Source organism: Dunckerocampus dactyliophorus, chromosome 2 (genome assembly GCF_027744805.1).
Source record: "Dunckerocampus dactyliophorus isolate RoL2022-P2 chromosome 2, RoL_Ddac_1.1, whole genome shotgun sequence".
Classification (NCBI taxonomy): Eukaryota; Metazoa; Chordata; class Actinopteri; order Syngnathiformes; family Syngnathidae; genus Dunckerocampus; species Dunckerocampus dactyliophorus.
In genome coordinates this window covers 34,199,182-34,217,403 of record NC_072820.1, presented here as the reverse complement: position 1 = coordinate 34,217,403, position 18,222 = coordinate 34,199,182, and the positions used below count along the sequence as shown (strand labels likewise).

The window sequence follows — 18,222 nt, the reverse complement described above, 5'->3', positions numbered from 1 at the left end:
TATGTTTTATAGTAAGTTGTAGATCATTTTGATTGTGTGCACCCTTGATATACATGTACAATGAACATAAATACTCATATTTATAAATAAAATAAATAAATATATATATCCTCTATGTTTATAGTATGAGGTATGTCTTTGTATACATGTATAGCCTATTATTTACATATTGAACACAATTAATTTGAAATAAAATATCTATATCTATCAAATATCATAAAAATGTTTCACTATACTTTATTTTGGAAAACATGCAGCGGAATCACCTGTCTGCCCTGTTGGCACTTGACAGATAAGAAGTGGAAGAAAAGGCAGCGAGAAAGGCATTTAAAGTTAATTCATGCATTTGTTGCTCAAGCCTGTGAAAAAGACCCTAATGTTGACATTATTACCAACAGTATATTTAAATATAAAAAATTAAAAAATAAAAAATGCCACAGCGACGCAGTGGAGGCACAACACAACGGCGGCAGTCTGCCTCCCATGCAGCCCACCACCACAGCTTAAAAAAATCCTAGGGGAAACCCTGTATTGTCATGTTGTTTTATTGCAGTGATGGTGATGTCGCCAATCAGATTAATAACAGTTATTGTCAATCTTATCATTATTACCTCTGCCAAGCGCAAAGCTTGTATCTGTGTTCAAAATAACTTGACAAGTTTTGAATGGATTTGGATGAAATGTTCAGGAATTGTTGGAAATGAGATATGGAAGAACTGATTAAATTTGGGGGGGTTTTAAAGGATTCCTTAACATTGCCAGATATGACCATTTTTGGCATTTGTGCATATAACTCCACAAAAAATGGTCAGAGCAAAAATACAGGAGTTTCCACAAGGGTTCTAAAAAATATCAAAGACTGATCCAAAAAAATGTAGGATTATTATTTTGGTGTGAAACAAAATGGGGGGGAACTATGGCGCTTGGTGGTGGTCGGTGCTCTCCAAGTGCTTTTCTAGTTATAGATAATTTCATCATTCCTAATGTATAATTCACCATTATTGTTATCATACCTTACATCTTTGAATTGGTTAAATATCATCCTCAGAGTTATTTTCTGTTCTTTTACTTTATAGTTTTTAAAGGCATGTTATACCATCCCAAAGTCAGTCTGTTTGGTTCCAGGCAGCAGACCTTCTTTGTTGTGACTCATCCTTGTATCCTATGATCCTGACTTTGTACACACACAAAGATAGTCTTTATCAGCCAGATGCTCCACTGAGTCACCGTCCAGCATGTATATTTGATGGTAACGCTAGAGTCTGTGTGTGTGTTGAGTGTTGATTAGTCTGTGTAATGTTGCGCTTGCGTCTTGTGGAGACAGCAACAGTAGTTGGTGTTGTCGTCATGGTCACCTCCCAGACGTCTTTGTCCTCACTGAGAGTTTCTTGGCAACGCCTTCCGTCTTCTTCGGCCTGCCAAGTCTACATGGACTGAATTCATGAAGTAAATAAAGAAAATATTGATGCTCTCAATGTTTCAGTTAGAAGGCATCGGATGGATAACAAATGTGAAAAGCACAAAGTCTTCCCATTGATTCCCTGTGATGTTGTCTGAATAGAGATGCCCCCCTCTCTCCTTTATGTGGTCTACACCTTAAAAACGTCACCCCTGTTCCCCTTGCACGGCTCTCTGTGGAGCGTTTCATCAGCCTGAAAGAAACCTGGCATCAGATGGATTTATTCACTTTGCCTCGTGCACAAAGTCATTTCACTGATTATTTTTTTTCTTCTGGAAACTTCCACAAGAAGACTGTATTCTCACCAGTGGATAAGAGAATGCAACTTCTACACACTGGAGTGGCAGTGAACAAAAACTGGTACAATTTGCAAATGTGCATTGAACTCCAACACAATAAGTGTCTGCCCGATTGCCGCAACACCAATACTGTATCACTAATTATAACAATTATCTTAGAATACATTGTCACCGATAAGCCTGACGTACATTACAGCTTGTAACTTTGAGTTAGTGACTAGTTTCCGCTGGTGATTGGTGCAAAGTTGTCGCTCAGCCAAATGTAATGAGCCTGAATAGAACTGCTTGTTGATTAAGGGTTCAGACGACTCCAAACATCTACGTTACTCCATCACCTGAAGCAATACAGCGGTTCTTTGGTTTGCTTCATTAATCCGTACCAGAAGGTCAGAATCAAACCAAAATGGACTCTAACCAAAGCAAATTTTCCCATAGAATGCAAATCCAATTAATCTGTTTCATACCATAAAATCTTAACACAAAACACATTTTATAGACCGTAATTAGTTTTACATGCTGAAAATGATGCAAAAAAAAATTACAAATGACAAATGAATAGACAACTGAACACTTAACATCACTTTTACCTAGTTTTGCAAAAAGGGAGTGGGAGGAGAGGAGATTATGGTTGGATGGTTTAATTTGACTGTTATTGTACTCATTGGGCAGTAAAAGGCTTTTTAGCATGCACAGTTTTAAATTAAAAAACAATGCCACAAACATGACATATGGAGAAATTAAGATTTAACATCACTTTCACCTAGTTTTCAAAGAGGGAAAGGGAGGAGAGGACCTTGTGGTTGGAGGGCACGCTACCCCTTGTCATGCTCCGTGAGTTATCCCGCTTGAAAGTTTGGTTTGTATTCACTTTTATGCCTTAGTTCCTGTTTTATGCCTTTATTTTGTAGTATTTCCTGTTTTGCCCAGCTCTGTGTTTTCTTGCTTGGCATTTTTTGTTCACTCACACCTGCTGGTAATTTTAATTACGATTTTATTTAGTTCAGGTGTGCGCTACTTGGTTTGTCAGAGCATTGTCATTATTTCTCTTTGTAGCCAGATCCTTGCCCTGCTCCACAATTAATAAAAAATATACTTTTACCTGCATTTGGGTCCTGCGCTCTGCATTGTGGGGTTGTTGCCACAACATACATCAAGCCAAGAACAAGACAGAATGCTCCGACCACTTCTCCTGCTCAGTCAGCCATTGTGGGCTTGACTTAGCTCGTAGAACAGTTTTGCTCTGATAAACCAATCAGAGGATGGAAAAGTGCTGCTGTCACTGTGAGGCTGAGAGGCGAATCTGAAGTCTGATTGACTATTTAAAAAAAAAGCAGCATTGCTAATAGAGTTATGTGACATGGGCCAGCACTCCTGATTCGGAATCCTCTAGGCAGATAGCACTGATATGGCAACATATCAAACTGATATCAAACATACAACTACACTACTAGAAGCAGTGCAGCCAAGAGACATGCTGTTAAATGAAAAGTAATTGACCGTTGGAGTAAATTAATAGAATTTCATGGAACAAATACCAGAATGTAAGTTATTAATGTATGTCAGTGCTTCTGATAGTGGCCTTGCTGGCCCTGACTGAACACCACAGATTGGATATCATCGAAAGTCAAGAGAACGCTTGATGATCTGGCAGTGTGGAAAATGTCTCTAAATTAAGAAGTGTTGAAAATACAGCAAGTAAGTACAGAAAGCCTTCTTGTCCACCAACTTGAAGTCCCAGAAGTTCCACAATCGTGTATGGAAAGCGCTCCAAAATGTAGACTTGATGCTGGAATTTAGACAGTTTAAAGGTGCTTTTAGTAAGCCTTCTGGGAATATGCTCTTTTGTGTCTGTAGCTTTAATGCTAATTAGCTATGTTTAGCTGTACACTGTAACTCTGCACTTGTCCAACATAATAGATGACATTTATCACGTACAGGAGGATATAAAGAGGACACAAATATTAGCATAGCTAGGTGAGCTACAGTGCTAACATTACAATTGCATTTTAACAGCAACATCATGCTAGGTTAGCCTATTTGCTGAAGAAAAAAAAATAGTCAAACTTACAGCTCTCACGTCTGTAGCTGACTGACAGGATAATGGGCAGAGCTTTGTTTTAAGATGTGTAGCAAAGCCTGTGTTTTTCCAAAGTGGTGGGCGTATACATGAGGGTGGGCTCAACTAGCGAGGGGTGGGTTCGTCTATGCCATGTCCACAAGGAAGGAGGGTTTCCTCATGACATCATGAAAACCCAGAACTTCAAAAGCGACCGTCTGAGCAAACAAATGAGGAGGATGTTAGATTTTTCTCACATTTGATGTTCATAAAATCTATGCTAGGCTAGGCAACCATTAAGACAGTCAAATGGCGGATATTCTTTGAAAGAAATTGCGTTCTTGATTACAAATCTGAAACAAGTCATACATTTCATGCTTTATCATAAAAGAATAAAGTTTTACAGATGCCAATCTTGAAAGTGTGACAGGTAGAGCATGAAACAAATGCTGTAACAGTCTCATATCGCAACAATGAGACCCTGTGGGTTTGCAATTCATACTCCTGTGAATCATCCCCCATAGTGAGTTTTCCACAGTGAGACCAGACCTTATGTTAATTCAACTGCGATGCAGAGATAACACAAATTACTGCGGCGCATGATTCAATTTAGGGCCGCTAACAGGGTGTTGCATCTATGCCAATCTCATCTCCATTGTAATACTCGTGTTAGTTTCACAGAATTGCCTCCAATATTACTGTAATTTTAGCGCAGACATCTGAAAGATGGACTCCTTCAAATTACCGTCATATCTTTTTATGGCCTTTCACAAGATTTTGGCCACTTTCATTGCGTGATCTCATTGTCATTTTAAATTACAGCCCTGACTGATAGCGTTTCATTTCATTTAGTAGGGATGGTTGGAGAAGCAAAGCAGACTGACAGGTAAAACCTGGGGGCAGATGAGAAAAGACAGAAGGAAGACAAGTATGCGAGCTACTACGAAAAATACATAGAGATGCACAATGTGGAACAAGTGGCTGCCTCGTAATAGACAACGAGGGGCATTGACTTACACTGAATAAAGAGGCAGCCAAGCGGGGGATGCACATCCGTCATGCACGTACACCCCCAAACAAATGCACTCTGAAAGGCCAGCTGGTCTACTAACTAGTGACTACTGTTACTGACTGGCACACCATGCACAATTAGAAAGGATCCAGACGGCAAATTCTCTTCCACCTTTTGAGCTTCAAGTGTTGGATGAATGAGCAAACCAAACAAACCTGTCGTATTGTCTGCTATATTTCCTGTAAGGCTATGTTCACATGAATACACATATTTTAAAGATGCATATTTTTCTATGCGTTTTGGCTTCAGCGTTTGTGTGTGGACGGTTAAAATGTTTTGTTATGTGTAAAAAAAAATGCACAACATGATCTCATGTTTTTAAACATCATTTAATAACAGAACATGGAGTTATTGACTCACGGGAGTTGGTTTCATTTCGTGCAGTGGTAGACATGTGCGTATGCCTACACGCACAATTAAAAAAACATTCATAATGCAAAGGCGGATTTTCAAGATAATGTACACATCGTAGTACGTCTACTATATCACTATATGGTATATCACTATAGTGATATATTGACGAACAGAGGCGTTATAATGCACTGCCAAGTCAACTGTAGTTAATTTAGGCTACAATTTTTTTTTTTCAACTCCACTTGTGTGGATTTTACTCCAGAACTTGGAACCTGGAATTAGTTGCACCAACTGCCAAGGCTTGATCAACCTCCATTTCTGCGGAACAGCTTTAAATTGTTGACCCGTTTGTGGGCCCTGTTTCAGGGCCCACAAACGGGTATTTTGTATAATTCTGAAATACACATTATTTTTCAGTTTTGGGTAACCTTACCTTTTTTTTTAACCTCTGGCACTTCACCACTTACCTTTGTACCATTCCAAGCTATTCATTGGACTTGATCGACTTGAAATTAAAAAAATAACTGCAAAAATTGGGGTGTTCTAAAGCTTTTGACCGGTAGTGTATGTACAGGTATATTTACGTATTATTTGTTACGCATTTTTTGCCTAAATTGAGCATTTTCACACAAAAAATTGATCCATGAACTATAATACGAATATAAGATATTCAAACGACGTAGTATTCTACATTAGTCGCTATGTATCAGCAATGTTACTGTAATGTTTGGTGAGGCACACAAGCACCTGACTTCAGTACCGGAACAACAGGCATTTGTGGCAGGTTTGAACTATCTCACAACAGGCACAATAACCCCAATAAAAATTCCAAATAAAAACACATGCTACTGTTGTGGCTGTAACCCTTGGCAAGCTGAAACTAAACTCTGAACTCCTGACTCCTGACTTCCTGTCCGCCACTCTCTCTGGTCCCCTAGACAGATTTATAGCAACGCACACAGGCACAAGTCTTATTTAGTCTTAAATGGCTTATTTTCTGTTATTGTGTCTACAATATTGGGTAATACGAGTGTAAAGCTTACTGTAGGGGTGTTAGTTCATGTCTAGTGGGGCTGTAATAATGCTACAAATTGTATTTAGAAGATCGCAAACAGGTTTTCTATGCTCTAACTATGAAAATATTTGATTTATAAATAAGGAATACTATTGTGCATGAACAAAATGGATAAAGTGTAAAATAGTGCTTTTTGGAGACACACATTCTGTCAGAGACAGGTACAGAGACAGACAGAGACAGACAAACACAGCTCATTAGCATTAAAGCTACACACACACACACACACACACACACACACACACACACACACACACACGACCTCGCGAGTCCCCAGTAGGACTTACTAAAAGCACTTTTAAACTGTCTAAAATCCAGGCTAAAGCCAGATTTTGGACAACACAATTCAGATATGCTATTGTTTAAACTTCTTCTTGCATGTCATCCTAGAATAAAACTAAAATGAAGTATAACTACTCACAAGTGGTTGCTGTTGTGTTGGACGTCACAGTTAATAGAACTATAGAAAAGGCAAAACAATGTTCTTTTTGCAACCACTTTTATGGCTTCGAAAGAATGTTGTGAACAATTTGAGGATGCACTGTGTGATACATTGTGGCCAACCACAACTATGAATTTATAGTTTTCTATGAAATACGTATTTATTGCTTCTGGAAAAACTGCTCGGTGGCCTTCCAAACTGTAAGCAACAGAAAACATGGACGCTAGGTTGACTGTCCTGGAGATTGAATGATGTTGTTGAGTGACGAGACCATTCTGAATACTTGAATGCCACATTGGCACCTCCAGACTCTTGCTTTGGGTACAAATCATTTCAAAAGAGGTGTTTTTTTTTCTTTTAAAGTGGTTATGAATGCAGGTGGAAAATATGCATACTACATGTCAACATTGCACCTGAGAGTGCACAGCTTTTTCCAGGTGCTGTTTTGTGTGCTCTTTTCAAAACCTCAAAGCCACTCACTGCCTTAAGATTTATTCTCTAATTTTTTTCCTCTTCTCGTTTTTTCTGGCTGCTTTCCTTCATCTTTTCTTCCCTCCCGCTTGTGGGTCTCCTGCTACAGACTGGCAATATGAAGGTGAGGAGTATTTCTACTCTTCCTTTCGTCTATAAATGTTTGTATGTTAATCCTGTACAACCTTGCATCACAAGTCTTATCTATACAGTACATCATCTTATAACTGCATTTGCTGTAGAGAATGATAAATACGCTGTGGATGTGTCTCTATGCTTGTAATATGATGAATATTCTAATGATTATAATTTGTCTTTCAGAATGCAAACTTTCTCGTTCTGGTCCTCCTGCTACCATTGTTGCCATAGATGAGGAGAGTCCCAATGGTAAGTTTTAATTCAATTACCACCTGATTGAATCAGGACATACGCTACAGGAACTTTTAACATAGTCTTGCCCAAACTTTGTGCAAATACAGCGAGAAGTTCTTGACCTTTTTCAACAGCTGCCAATTGGTGCCGGCGTGTAACCTGCGCTCATTAATATTCATCAGGCCTCAGCTGAGCGTTGCCGTTGCTGGAGGGCCCGTGTCTTCTCCACAAACTTGAGCTCAGGTGTCAACGGAAGTCTTACTGCTCCACCTGTGTCTTTTGAATCATAAAAAGGCTAAGTGGAGCAGATGCAGTCTTTCATAACCTCTTTTGAGACTGGAGGCAACATTTTTAATCGAGCGTCGGAACAAAGCAAGCGCAACAAGTGTAATTTTAGTTCAGTGTTCAATGAAAATTTGAAATGGAAATGGAAATATTTTTAAGGGACTTACTGAAAAAATATAATGATGCTCCCATTTTACTTAGTGCGGACATGGAATTGAATTAATTTAATTTACATTATTAGATATTTTATATTTTATATATATTTCACAACACAGCAGCAACAGAGCCAATACTGAAATGGCAGGAAGGAGCAAACATTTCAGCAAGCATTAATACTGCTGTTGACTTCATTGTAAACAACAGTATGGCAAACGTAATACGCACGAGTTTAGACAAAGCTGCTGGATGCTGATCTTCTAATGCTTAATAACAAACTACTTCTATAGAAGTAGTAGCAAATAGACTTACCCATGATGTAAACAAGGCTCATAATCAAGGTAAACATACACTTACATATTTTCCCATTGTGAAATATTTCATACGAGGGTATTTTCCTTTCTATTTGTAGCTCATTTCTTTTGTGCACTGTGTCTCAGCTGCACAGTAATGGGATTTGTTGTCCTTCAAGATGGAGTTCATTTGTGGCTGTTTGTGTACATAAAAAACTAATCAGAGTTTAAAATGGATCTATTCATTAGAATACAAGGCAAGTACAATGCACACAATATAAACATGCCAGTACTACGTATGCGCAGTGTGTGTGCGTTGTCGTCATTCATGTGCTTGTGACCAATAATATAGTGACGAAACTATTTGCATGCATTAGCTACATCTTAGAGAAATGTAAGATGCGACGCAGTCAATCATTCATCAGATAATCAGTGTATAAAATGAGTGTAATTCCATGCAGTCCTCAGCCCTGACCTCTTCAAGTAAACAGCTCTGCTTTTAATATGTACTCTTGAAAGGACTGGATTCTAATGGAAATTGTTATTCCATGCAGCGCATTAGCCCCCTGCAAAATAAGATTGCAGCGTTTTAAGGTAATTAGCGAATTGTATCAATATCCAGCATGGTATCGACCACTCGTCTTATTCATACAGATTCATTTTCAGCAGATTTGTACAATATATCAAACAAAGTTCATGTTAGGTTTGCTCAATTTGTTGTTTTAATGAACTTGTTTCACTGCAGTCATTTTGTAATTTTAAATTAGAGAATTTACCGGTGGCATTAATTAGGTTTCCAGTCCATATATTTTTACAAGAGTCAGGATCCGGCTGTTGCAGTTACTTGGCCACATTAACCTATGGAAGCTGTTTTGAAAGAGATCATCATCAAATTCTAATCCTTGCATGACTAATACAACACATCTAAAGGTGGCCAGTATCACTATCTGCGTGTCCAAGCTCATTTTCTCTTTATATGTTTTAATCCAGCGCTGCACAAGCAGTACTCTGTCGCAAATTCTCAAAAAGGCACATAACGGTGAACATAGTGAACATAGTGAGGTAAATTAGATACAGTACAACACAAGGGACTGAATTATCAGAATCTCCCTTCTGGTGTTTTTCCTTCATTGCGCAAGGCAACCCAAGAAACCAGCATCAAGGACCTTGAGACCACATTGGCTGAAACGCTCTCCATGAATTTTCTATCCTATTTTTAATGTAAAGAAGGCAATTTGATTAAATTTCCCCCCGCCATTTTCTCCACATCAGCAAATCATGTAATGGCAATTCAATGGAGTTTCTGCAGGAGCACACAGGGCGGTGACCCAGTTTTGGTGTCAGATATTAGATTGTGCGGTGTGTGTTTGTGCAGATGTTGTATGTGGAAGCACATGGAGAAACAAATATTGTTTTTATGACTCTCCTATGACTCTCCTGCCACAAAGTGCATTCATTTCAGTGATGTTTGTCTTTTACCTTTGTCCTTTCATCAAACCCATTCAGCAGCTTGTTTTTTTTGTTTACAATAAACTCATCAGTGATATTAATGCTGGCTGAGCAGTTTACCCATTACTATTACACATTGGTTCTGTTGCTACTGTATGGTGCAATATACTTGTTAATAAATGACCATATGGTCAAAGAAAGCTGCATTTTTGTTTCCACTTTCTCATGCACTCCAAATAATTCTTAAAACTACATAATGAATTTGTTATACATGATGAGTGGTCAACATCCAGTAGCTTTATCTACCTGTGCATGCACTGTAAACCTGTGTATGCACTGTTTCTACTCAGCTGTTGGTGTGAAACTAATGTGTGTTGCACTTCATTCTGTTCACAATGAACTCATTAGCGGTATTTATACTGACTAAGCTGGTTGCTCCTGACCACTATTACAATATTGGTTCTGTTGCTGCTGGATGGTGCAATATACTTGTTAATTAATGACCATTTGGCCTAAGATTTTGTTGTTTCCACATTCTCATGCACTGCAAACCATAATTTAGAAAATGAATTCATATATAAAGAGTGGTGGTCGCATGGTGGCCTAGTGGTTAGCATGTTGGCCACACAGTCTGGAGATTGGGAAGACCTGGGTTCGAATCTTCATTGGGCATCTCTGTGTGGAGTTTGCATGTTCTCCCCGTGCGTGTGTGGGTTTTCTCCGGGCACTCCGGTTTGCTCCCACTTTCCAAAAACATGCATGTTAGGTTCATTGGCGACTCTAAATTGTCCATAAGTATGAACGTGAGTGTGAATGCTTGTTTGTCTTTACTGTATGTGCCCTGCGATTGGCTGGTGACCAGTCCCAGATGTACCCCGCCTCTCACCCGAAGTCAGCTGGGATAGGCTCCAGTATACCCCCGCAACCCTGATGAGGATAAGCGGCATAGAAAATGGATGGCTAATGAGTGGTCAGCATCCAGCAGTTGTATCTACCTCTGCATGCACTTTAATTTGTTGATACTCATAGGTGTTACACGGTTTTCTTGTTTACAATGAACTCATCAGCAGTATTAATTCTGACTGAGCTGGTTGCTCCTTAATGCTATTACAACATTGGTTCTGTTGCTGGTGTGGTCAAAGAGAGCTGCATTTGAAGTATCACAAGTGAAAATATGTGGTTGATTTTCCAAGATCCTATTGATTTCTGTTTGGACGAATCTTTTCTATTCCTGGTATCTTCTTCAATTTTATTATTGTAAAATTTCTCAAGAACAAATTTGGCTTCTCCGATGTTCGTTCCTGTGCTTGAACACAGTTTGGGTGAACCTGTCAGAGACTGGAATCCTCCTTTGGCTGAAGGATTCATTTGTGCTGCAATTCGGTCTGTGTCAAATGTATGGGCTTTGACCCCACACATTAAGAGCTCAGCCTCTTCATCTTGGTAGGCCACTAACCTATTAAAGGTTGTGTCCGGAGTACATGTTTTGTCCAGGGAAGAATGGAAGGGGTCTTCCAAAGCGTTTTGTCATTCTTCCACCGGTGATTTGACCTTTTGGGCCATTTCTTTTAGAAAAATTTCCTCCCACTGTGGTTGAATGCATATTAATTTCTCATTTGTTTTAGGCCACTCTTTCACTCCAAATGCACTTTGCCGTCCATTTTCATCAGTGCATACTCTTGTGAAACTGTTGGCAATGTTGAAATATTCTTGAATAGCTTCCTGTGTTAAATTGCCTTTCGACTTTACAAGTCCTACTGCTTTCAGAGTCCCTCGTTGAGGCTGATGTTATAGTAAATGCTTGCTTTCTCTCAATAGCGTAGTCAGGTTTTTACAGGCACTGTGCTATGTTGTTGTATTGTTCGATTTTCTCAAAGTTGCTTTCCTTTTCTTTTGAAATGGCATCAAATTGCAGAACGGGTTGAAGTACAAGCGCCGTTCCTGGGATTGCATACCAATGTTATCCATTACTTTTCACTAATAGTACAGTGGGTCGATCTTCCACCGCACCAAAATCCTCTAATTCCTCTAAATCTGCTTGGGCCTTTTCCATACTTCTGATGAGTTCAATGGCTTACCTTGGGTTGTACAGCTTGATGGAAGATACTTCCTGTGACTCCCTCAGGATCTCAATGACGAGGGATTGTTTCCACACTTGTTCTCAAGGACTCTCAATAGTTCCAGTACTGTAGGACGTCAATCGAAGATCTCATTATCTTATTATCCTCTCGCCTATACTGTGTATTAAATGAGCTTTGAAGACTTCACCTGAAGAGTTGCTTTAACCTTTTATGGACTGGGCTGGGATTGGTGGTGGTTGCACTAAATTCTCATTCTCAATCTGTGGGATGCGGAATTGGAATTTCTTATGCTTCAGGCTACTCGTAGTCTCTCGGATAGTTGTGACTTTCGTTTTCAGTTCCTTCATCTCAACCTGCGGTGCCCACATTTCCCACACTGAGATAGCTTGCATTGCTTTAGTCACCTGATTTACCAGGTCATCCAGGTGTGATTGGTAGCAGTCATGATTTATGTCAGCAGGAGATAGCTGTTTAACCACCATAAATTCTGGTGCATAAGCCGCGACTTTTTACTCAAACTTTGCACACTGCGGCTTATACACCAGTGCAGCTAATATGTGGCTAAAAACTACATTTCCCATGATGCTTGGTGTGGTCATGTTTTAATCTCCATCTCCATGTTTTAATTTGACATCTCCTATACTTCAGAACTACTACTAATATGTAATTCGGAAAAAGCTATTAGTAAGATAGTCCATCATAAGGGCAACGAAAGTTCAGGAAACAACCAAAACACCCCGAGAAGCCACCATTCTCGGCGTTTGCTAACACTGCTGCCGCTGTCGTTGCACACACTTGATTGAGCAACATCAATCACAGTTAATACTATAACCAAATTTAAAACATTGTTGGATTTGGAATTATTCAATAAACACTATAAATATACCGCAAAGATTAAAATAACTCCCAAGATTGCAAAGCTTGTTATGATGAATGAAAACGAAAGGAAATATAACATATAAAAGCGGCAACGAACCTGGATCCAGGAGAATCCACGCAGAATCCACGCAGGATCCACGCGCTATGATGAGTGGTTCTTATGAAGCCTAGAGGATAAATCCAACAGAAGTAATGGATAATATCCAACAATTCCACAAGTGACCCTACGTAAATGTACATAGCTCCACAGGTGAACACGTCTTCTTCTTCTTTGTCGTTTAACGGCGGATGCAAATTATGTCAGTGCACTACCGGCGCCCTCCGGATGTGAATAATCGCTGTGTCTTACAGGCTATACCCATAATATATATATATATCTACAAACAAAAATTGATGATACTCTTTTGCTAAGTTTGGTGGCTTTTAGAAATTCTAACATACTTTGTGACCTTCTGCTCTGATGGTTTACTAAAGATACAGCATATTTTATACTCAATGTCTCTCCCATGTCCATGAATTTCCTCTTTATGTTAATTCTTTCTCTGTCGTACCTAGTGCGATTTATAAGAACATGCTCTACTGTCTCAAGAACTTTAAAGGTTCAGGAAACAATGAAAAAACGCCAAGAAGCCACCATTCTCGGCGTTTGCTAAACCTGTCGTTCTAGTTGAGTGAGCAACAACAAGCACAATTATATACACAATTTATACTAAAATCAAATGTAAAACATTGTCGAATTTGGATTATTCAATTAACACCATAAATATACCGCCACGATTGCAAAGCCTGTTATGATGAATGAAAACAAAAACAACAGGGGACGTATTGGAATTTGTGCAGCGATCGCGTTGACACATATCTGCCATATCGGCCGGGGGAGTCCACGCACCATGATGACTCAAAGGCGGTGCTCAAAGGTGCCACTGTACTGTGGTTCTTATGAAGTCCAGAGGATGACTCCAGCAGAAATAATATGTAATATCTAGCAAAAGTGACCCTACATAAACCTTACGCAATGTATGTAGCGCCACAGGCGTACACATCATATGCGCTCACGTATACTATACATAAATAAATAGAAATACAGATACAATAAAGCATATAAAACAAAACATAAAATGCTGTGTTGTTCTCTTGGAGATGATTAAAGTATCTATCTATCCATCTCACACAGACTACCAAAATTAAACGATGGGATGTAGATGTTCTTGTTCTTCTGTTTATGGCAGGTCATAACCAACGTTTAGGCGCATACCGCCACCTACGCAGTATGTAGACGCAGTGACGACCCGGTAGTGGAAAGCTTCCATCATAGAACATATACATGAAGAAATGACATTGATGCCGTTTTCAGGTTAAAGGCAATGGATTTGAGGATGAGCGGCATAGAAGATGAATGGTTGGATGGCAATGAATTTGGCTGTCAAGTCACGGAAATATGGCTGCTTCGCATAGGACTACTGCCAGTTGAAGACTATTACCATGCTGCTACATGACCACGGCACTCAAAGACACCCCACCTCGTCTCCGTTCCTCATCAGCTTGCGAATTTTCCTCCATCTCCACTGCATTTCTCCCAAACGTGCTCCTCCTTCTTCACCTCACTTTCGCCACCCGCTTCAGTTCACCTTCTCCACCTTCCCACACCAAGACAGCCGCGTGTGACTAAGGAATTAGGACGCTGTTCAATACTGACACAGAAGAGTTGGCTATTGTTATCTATGTATGTTACATGCACTATTTGGCACTGTTTTCAACTAGCTGTGTACTGTTCTACACTGTTAATTAACAGTGTTCCACCACTGTCTGGCACACAGTGTTTGTAAAAAAAATATTTATTTTATTATAAGTTTAAAAATCTGCTGTTTAGGTAAAAAAAAAAAAAAAAAAAAACTATAATTCTAACATTTACAAGCTTGAGTGTCATTCTAAACAGACATGTTGTATGCATGCATCAGTCTTAAGAGGCAGCAAATGTTGACTGCAGTTTTGTGGTCAAACACAAAATAGTTGTTTGACTAATAATGCTGAGGCCGAGGGTCTTGTAATGGCTCTGTGAAGATTTGCTGCACAGTTTATTTCAAGTAAGTTCACTTGAAAATGCATCTATGCTCCCAGACATATGTCTCTGTGCTTGAGGTAGCTCATTATTTTTCCATCTTTTCTCGTCTCGTACACCTCTTTTGAAAATGATATGCATTGTGAAATAATAAGGACGTATAGGCCACATCCAAGCATTTTCCGTCACATTGCTGTTTCTGTTGCCATATCCGCTATTGAACATACTTGTATGTACAAATCATTATTGTGTGAAACTGTGTCCCGGAGACAAGGACAGACTGCTGCAAAAAAAATGTCATATCTTTCTTGTGTCCACCTTCCTTGTCAATTCCTCTATGGCTTCACCGCCCACCGTTCACCTAGCTAACCTGAACTGCCCGAGCCTTTTACATGTTGCATGTCCTTGCGTCCATTCAGGAACCCTGTTGGTGGAGAACATGCAGATCAATGGCGTGGCCGAGGGACCGGGCCGAACCATCTCTTTGTCTCTGAGGGACAACCATGACTACTGGGTGATTCTGGACCCCTCCAAGCAAGCCCTTTACCTGAACAGCACTGGACGGGTTCTCGACAGAGATGTATGGATGCAAAATCATGATTTACTTTTTGATTTGTTCAAGATTTGATTAAAAGTTTGGAGAGTCCAATATCGAATTCAGCTCGGAAGTGACTACACCTCTCACTTTTCAAAAAACATTTTACTACATCTTAAAGGACAACACTATAGAAAGGAATCTTGAATATACTTTAGAGTAGTCAGTGTATAGCTTGTACCATCCACTGAGAATGACTCAACACACATCCATTATTGTCTAAATAGCTGGCAGCACATGTGAGCACCAAGAGAAGTGTGTCTAGAGCAGGGGTGTCCAAACCTTTTCCACCGAGGGCCACATACTGAAAAATGAAAGGTGCAAGGGCCACTTGGATATTCTGTAAACAAACAAAGATATAGATATACTAAGAAGTTATATATATTTAAAGAAAAAAATGTATACTCAGCTTTGTGATATAGGTGAATAAGCAGCATTATTTGTCTTCTCTTGTTTATTTAATTTTCCAAATATTTCAACTTTCTTTTTAAATGATCTTTGAATATTTTCTTCCCGTAAAATCAGGACTTTATTCCCATAATATTATAACTTTTCACCAACCTAGTTTTCCAAAAATTAAAGCTTTATTTTTTGTTTGTTTCTCATAATATTACGACTTTTAAAAGCTAACATATTTTTGATATTTCACCTCTATGCTACTAAAATGACATACATTTTTCTCATAATATTAGGATCATACTCTCATAAAAAATTATAGCAGCTTTTTCAATTTTTGCTGTATTTAAAAAAAAAATTCAACTATTTTAACTTTTTTCTTGTAAATTTTCTTGTTGTAATTATGACTTTATTTCTATTTTGAGACTTTACTCTCAGAGCATTATAACTTTTCCCACAACCTAACTTTATTCATTGTTTTTTATTTGTTTCTCATAATGTTACAACTTTGAAAAAAACTGCTTTTTTCTTTAATACAGTATTTCAACTGTATGCACCTAAAGGGATGCTATTTTTCCTCATAATATTACAACATTATTCTTATAAAATTCTCGTGAAACCTTTTTCTCATTAAATTATAACTTTTTTGTCTTAATGTTTTTACTTTATTCTTGTAAAATTACAGCAGATTTTTTTGTTTTTTATGTTTTTGGTTTTCTTGTTAAATGATATTTTCAGAATGTGCCACGGGCCAATAAAACACTTTGGACTTTGGACACTTTGGTCTTTAGTCAAGCATGGTGGTTGTAGCGGCATAGTCGGGCTGCATGTGTGCTGTCGGCAATTGGGGAGCTGCAGTTTATTGAGGGAAACTGTCTTCTGGAAATCACTCAATACACATGTCTCAATAGCTGGGAACACTTTACAGTGAAGATATCAAGAGCACAGTTATTATCTACAGTAGCACTGCCTTAATCCTCTTGGGCCTGGATGTCACCATAGCTGCACAGGTTGTTACTGGAATCTTCTTCCACTCTTCCATGATGACATCACTGGTGGAGTTAATGGATGTTAGTTTCCTTGCGCTCTTCAACCTTCCTTTCTTCCGCTTGAAGATGCCCCACAGGTGCAATTTCTTCACCTTCAGCTTCTTCAGCAAGGCACTTGTCTTCTTCGTCATCATGTCGGAACACTGTTTCCCAAGAGAGGGGATTATGCTCTGCTTCACAATGTCACAGTTGTCACTTTTTGGAATCCATGTTTTTTCTCAGTCAGCCTCAACTCCCCCAAGCTATGCAAGCTGTACACTGACTACTTTGAAGTATATACTGTACAAGTTTTTGATGATATAGTCATTAAAATGCTTCTTCAACCTTACTGTCTGTACTCGTTTAATGTAAGCACTTGTTGTGTTTTCCAGCCGCCGTCGTACATCCAATCCATCGTGGTTCAGGTGCAGTGTACCAACGAGCTGGTGGGCACTGTGATCCTCCACGAGGTCCGCATCGTGGTGCGGGATCGCAACGACAACGCGCCACATTTCCAGCAGCCCAGATACTACGTGGCAGTAAGCGAGGTAAAAACTCGCGCCTCAATCGGCGGATACTTATCCCCGTGGCTGTCACTCCTCCTGGCATGTACAAGACTCCCCGGTCACGACTTGAGAGTTATAGAGCAGAAGCAGAATCGATCACTTGAACTCTCGCCAATTTTCCTTTGCTTCTCCGAGGGTCGCATGTCAGTGCCAGTGACAGACAAGGCGCGCTTGTATAAATGCAATTTATTGGGTGAGGTTGGCATTAAAAGCAGCAAAAAGATTGAAAGCAGCTACTCTGCAGCTTACACTATAGTCTTTTAAATGCCAAACCTGTTGTTCCTGTGCTCTCTTGAGCCACGGGGGAAAGCAGAAATAACTTGCAAAAAGCTCCAACTGGACAGGAGCGCTTGTCGGGCGGCTGCCAGAGCAGGCAGACCCGGGCGGATGCTGCAGAATATCTCATTATGCAATTTTCTACAGCCTGTCCAACTCAATCTGTCTCCTCAAGCCCTCTCTTCCTACATCCCTTCACCTCTGGCAGCTCTTCATCCTGTCACCTTTTCTCAACCTTGCCGCCCTTCCTCTGCCACACTCCATATACTTCCCACTGTCTTTTTTTTTTCACCTTTCTCTGCCTCATCACTCCCGGCCCTTCATTCAGCTACCACAGCGTTCCAGAGATGCCTCATTATTATTAAAATATGCAAGATGACGTATATGCTATTTTTTTGCACTGTGTCTGTAACATACTGGAAAACACTAAACATTTTCTGTTACCTTTATTTTGACTTATTTCTGCATTATAGGCTAGTCAGTACATGTAGTGTGTAGTAGAAGTAGTATAATAGACTTTTACAATATACTTTTTTTCGTGTTTGTTATGGTTTTTATA

General features: G+C 39.4%; 1 protein-coding gene across 2 annotated transcripts in view; it reads left to right on the top strand.

Moving 5' to 3' along the window:
* LOC129174162 (protocadherin-15-like) overlaps positions 1–18,222 on the top strand; it is a 177,590-nt gene that overhangs the window by 37,044 nt on the left and 122,324 nt on the right. Inside the window, exons 3-6 of one of the 2 annotated variants that reach the window (XM_054765847.1) lie at positions 7,338–7,352; positions 7,550–7,615; positions 15,222–15,382; positions 17,214–17,369. In XM_054765847.1, the coding sequence (XP_054621822.1) occupies positions 7,338–7,352; positions 7,550–7,615; positions 15,222–15,382; positions 17,214–17,369 (398 nt within the window). The remainder of the gene's footprint in view (positions 1–7,337; positions 7,353–7,549; positions 7,616–15,221; positions 15,383–17,213; positions 17,370–18,222) is intronic. The other variant, XM_054765837.1, reaches the window with a different exon arrangement.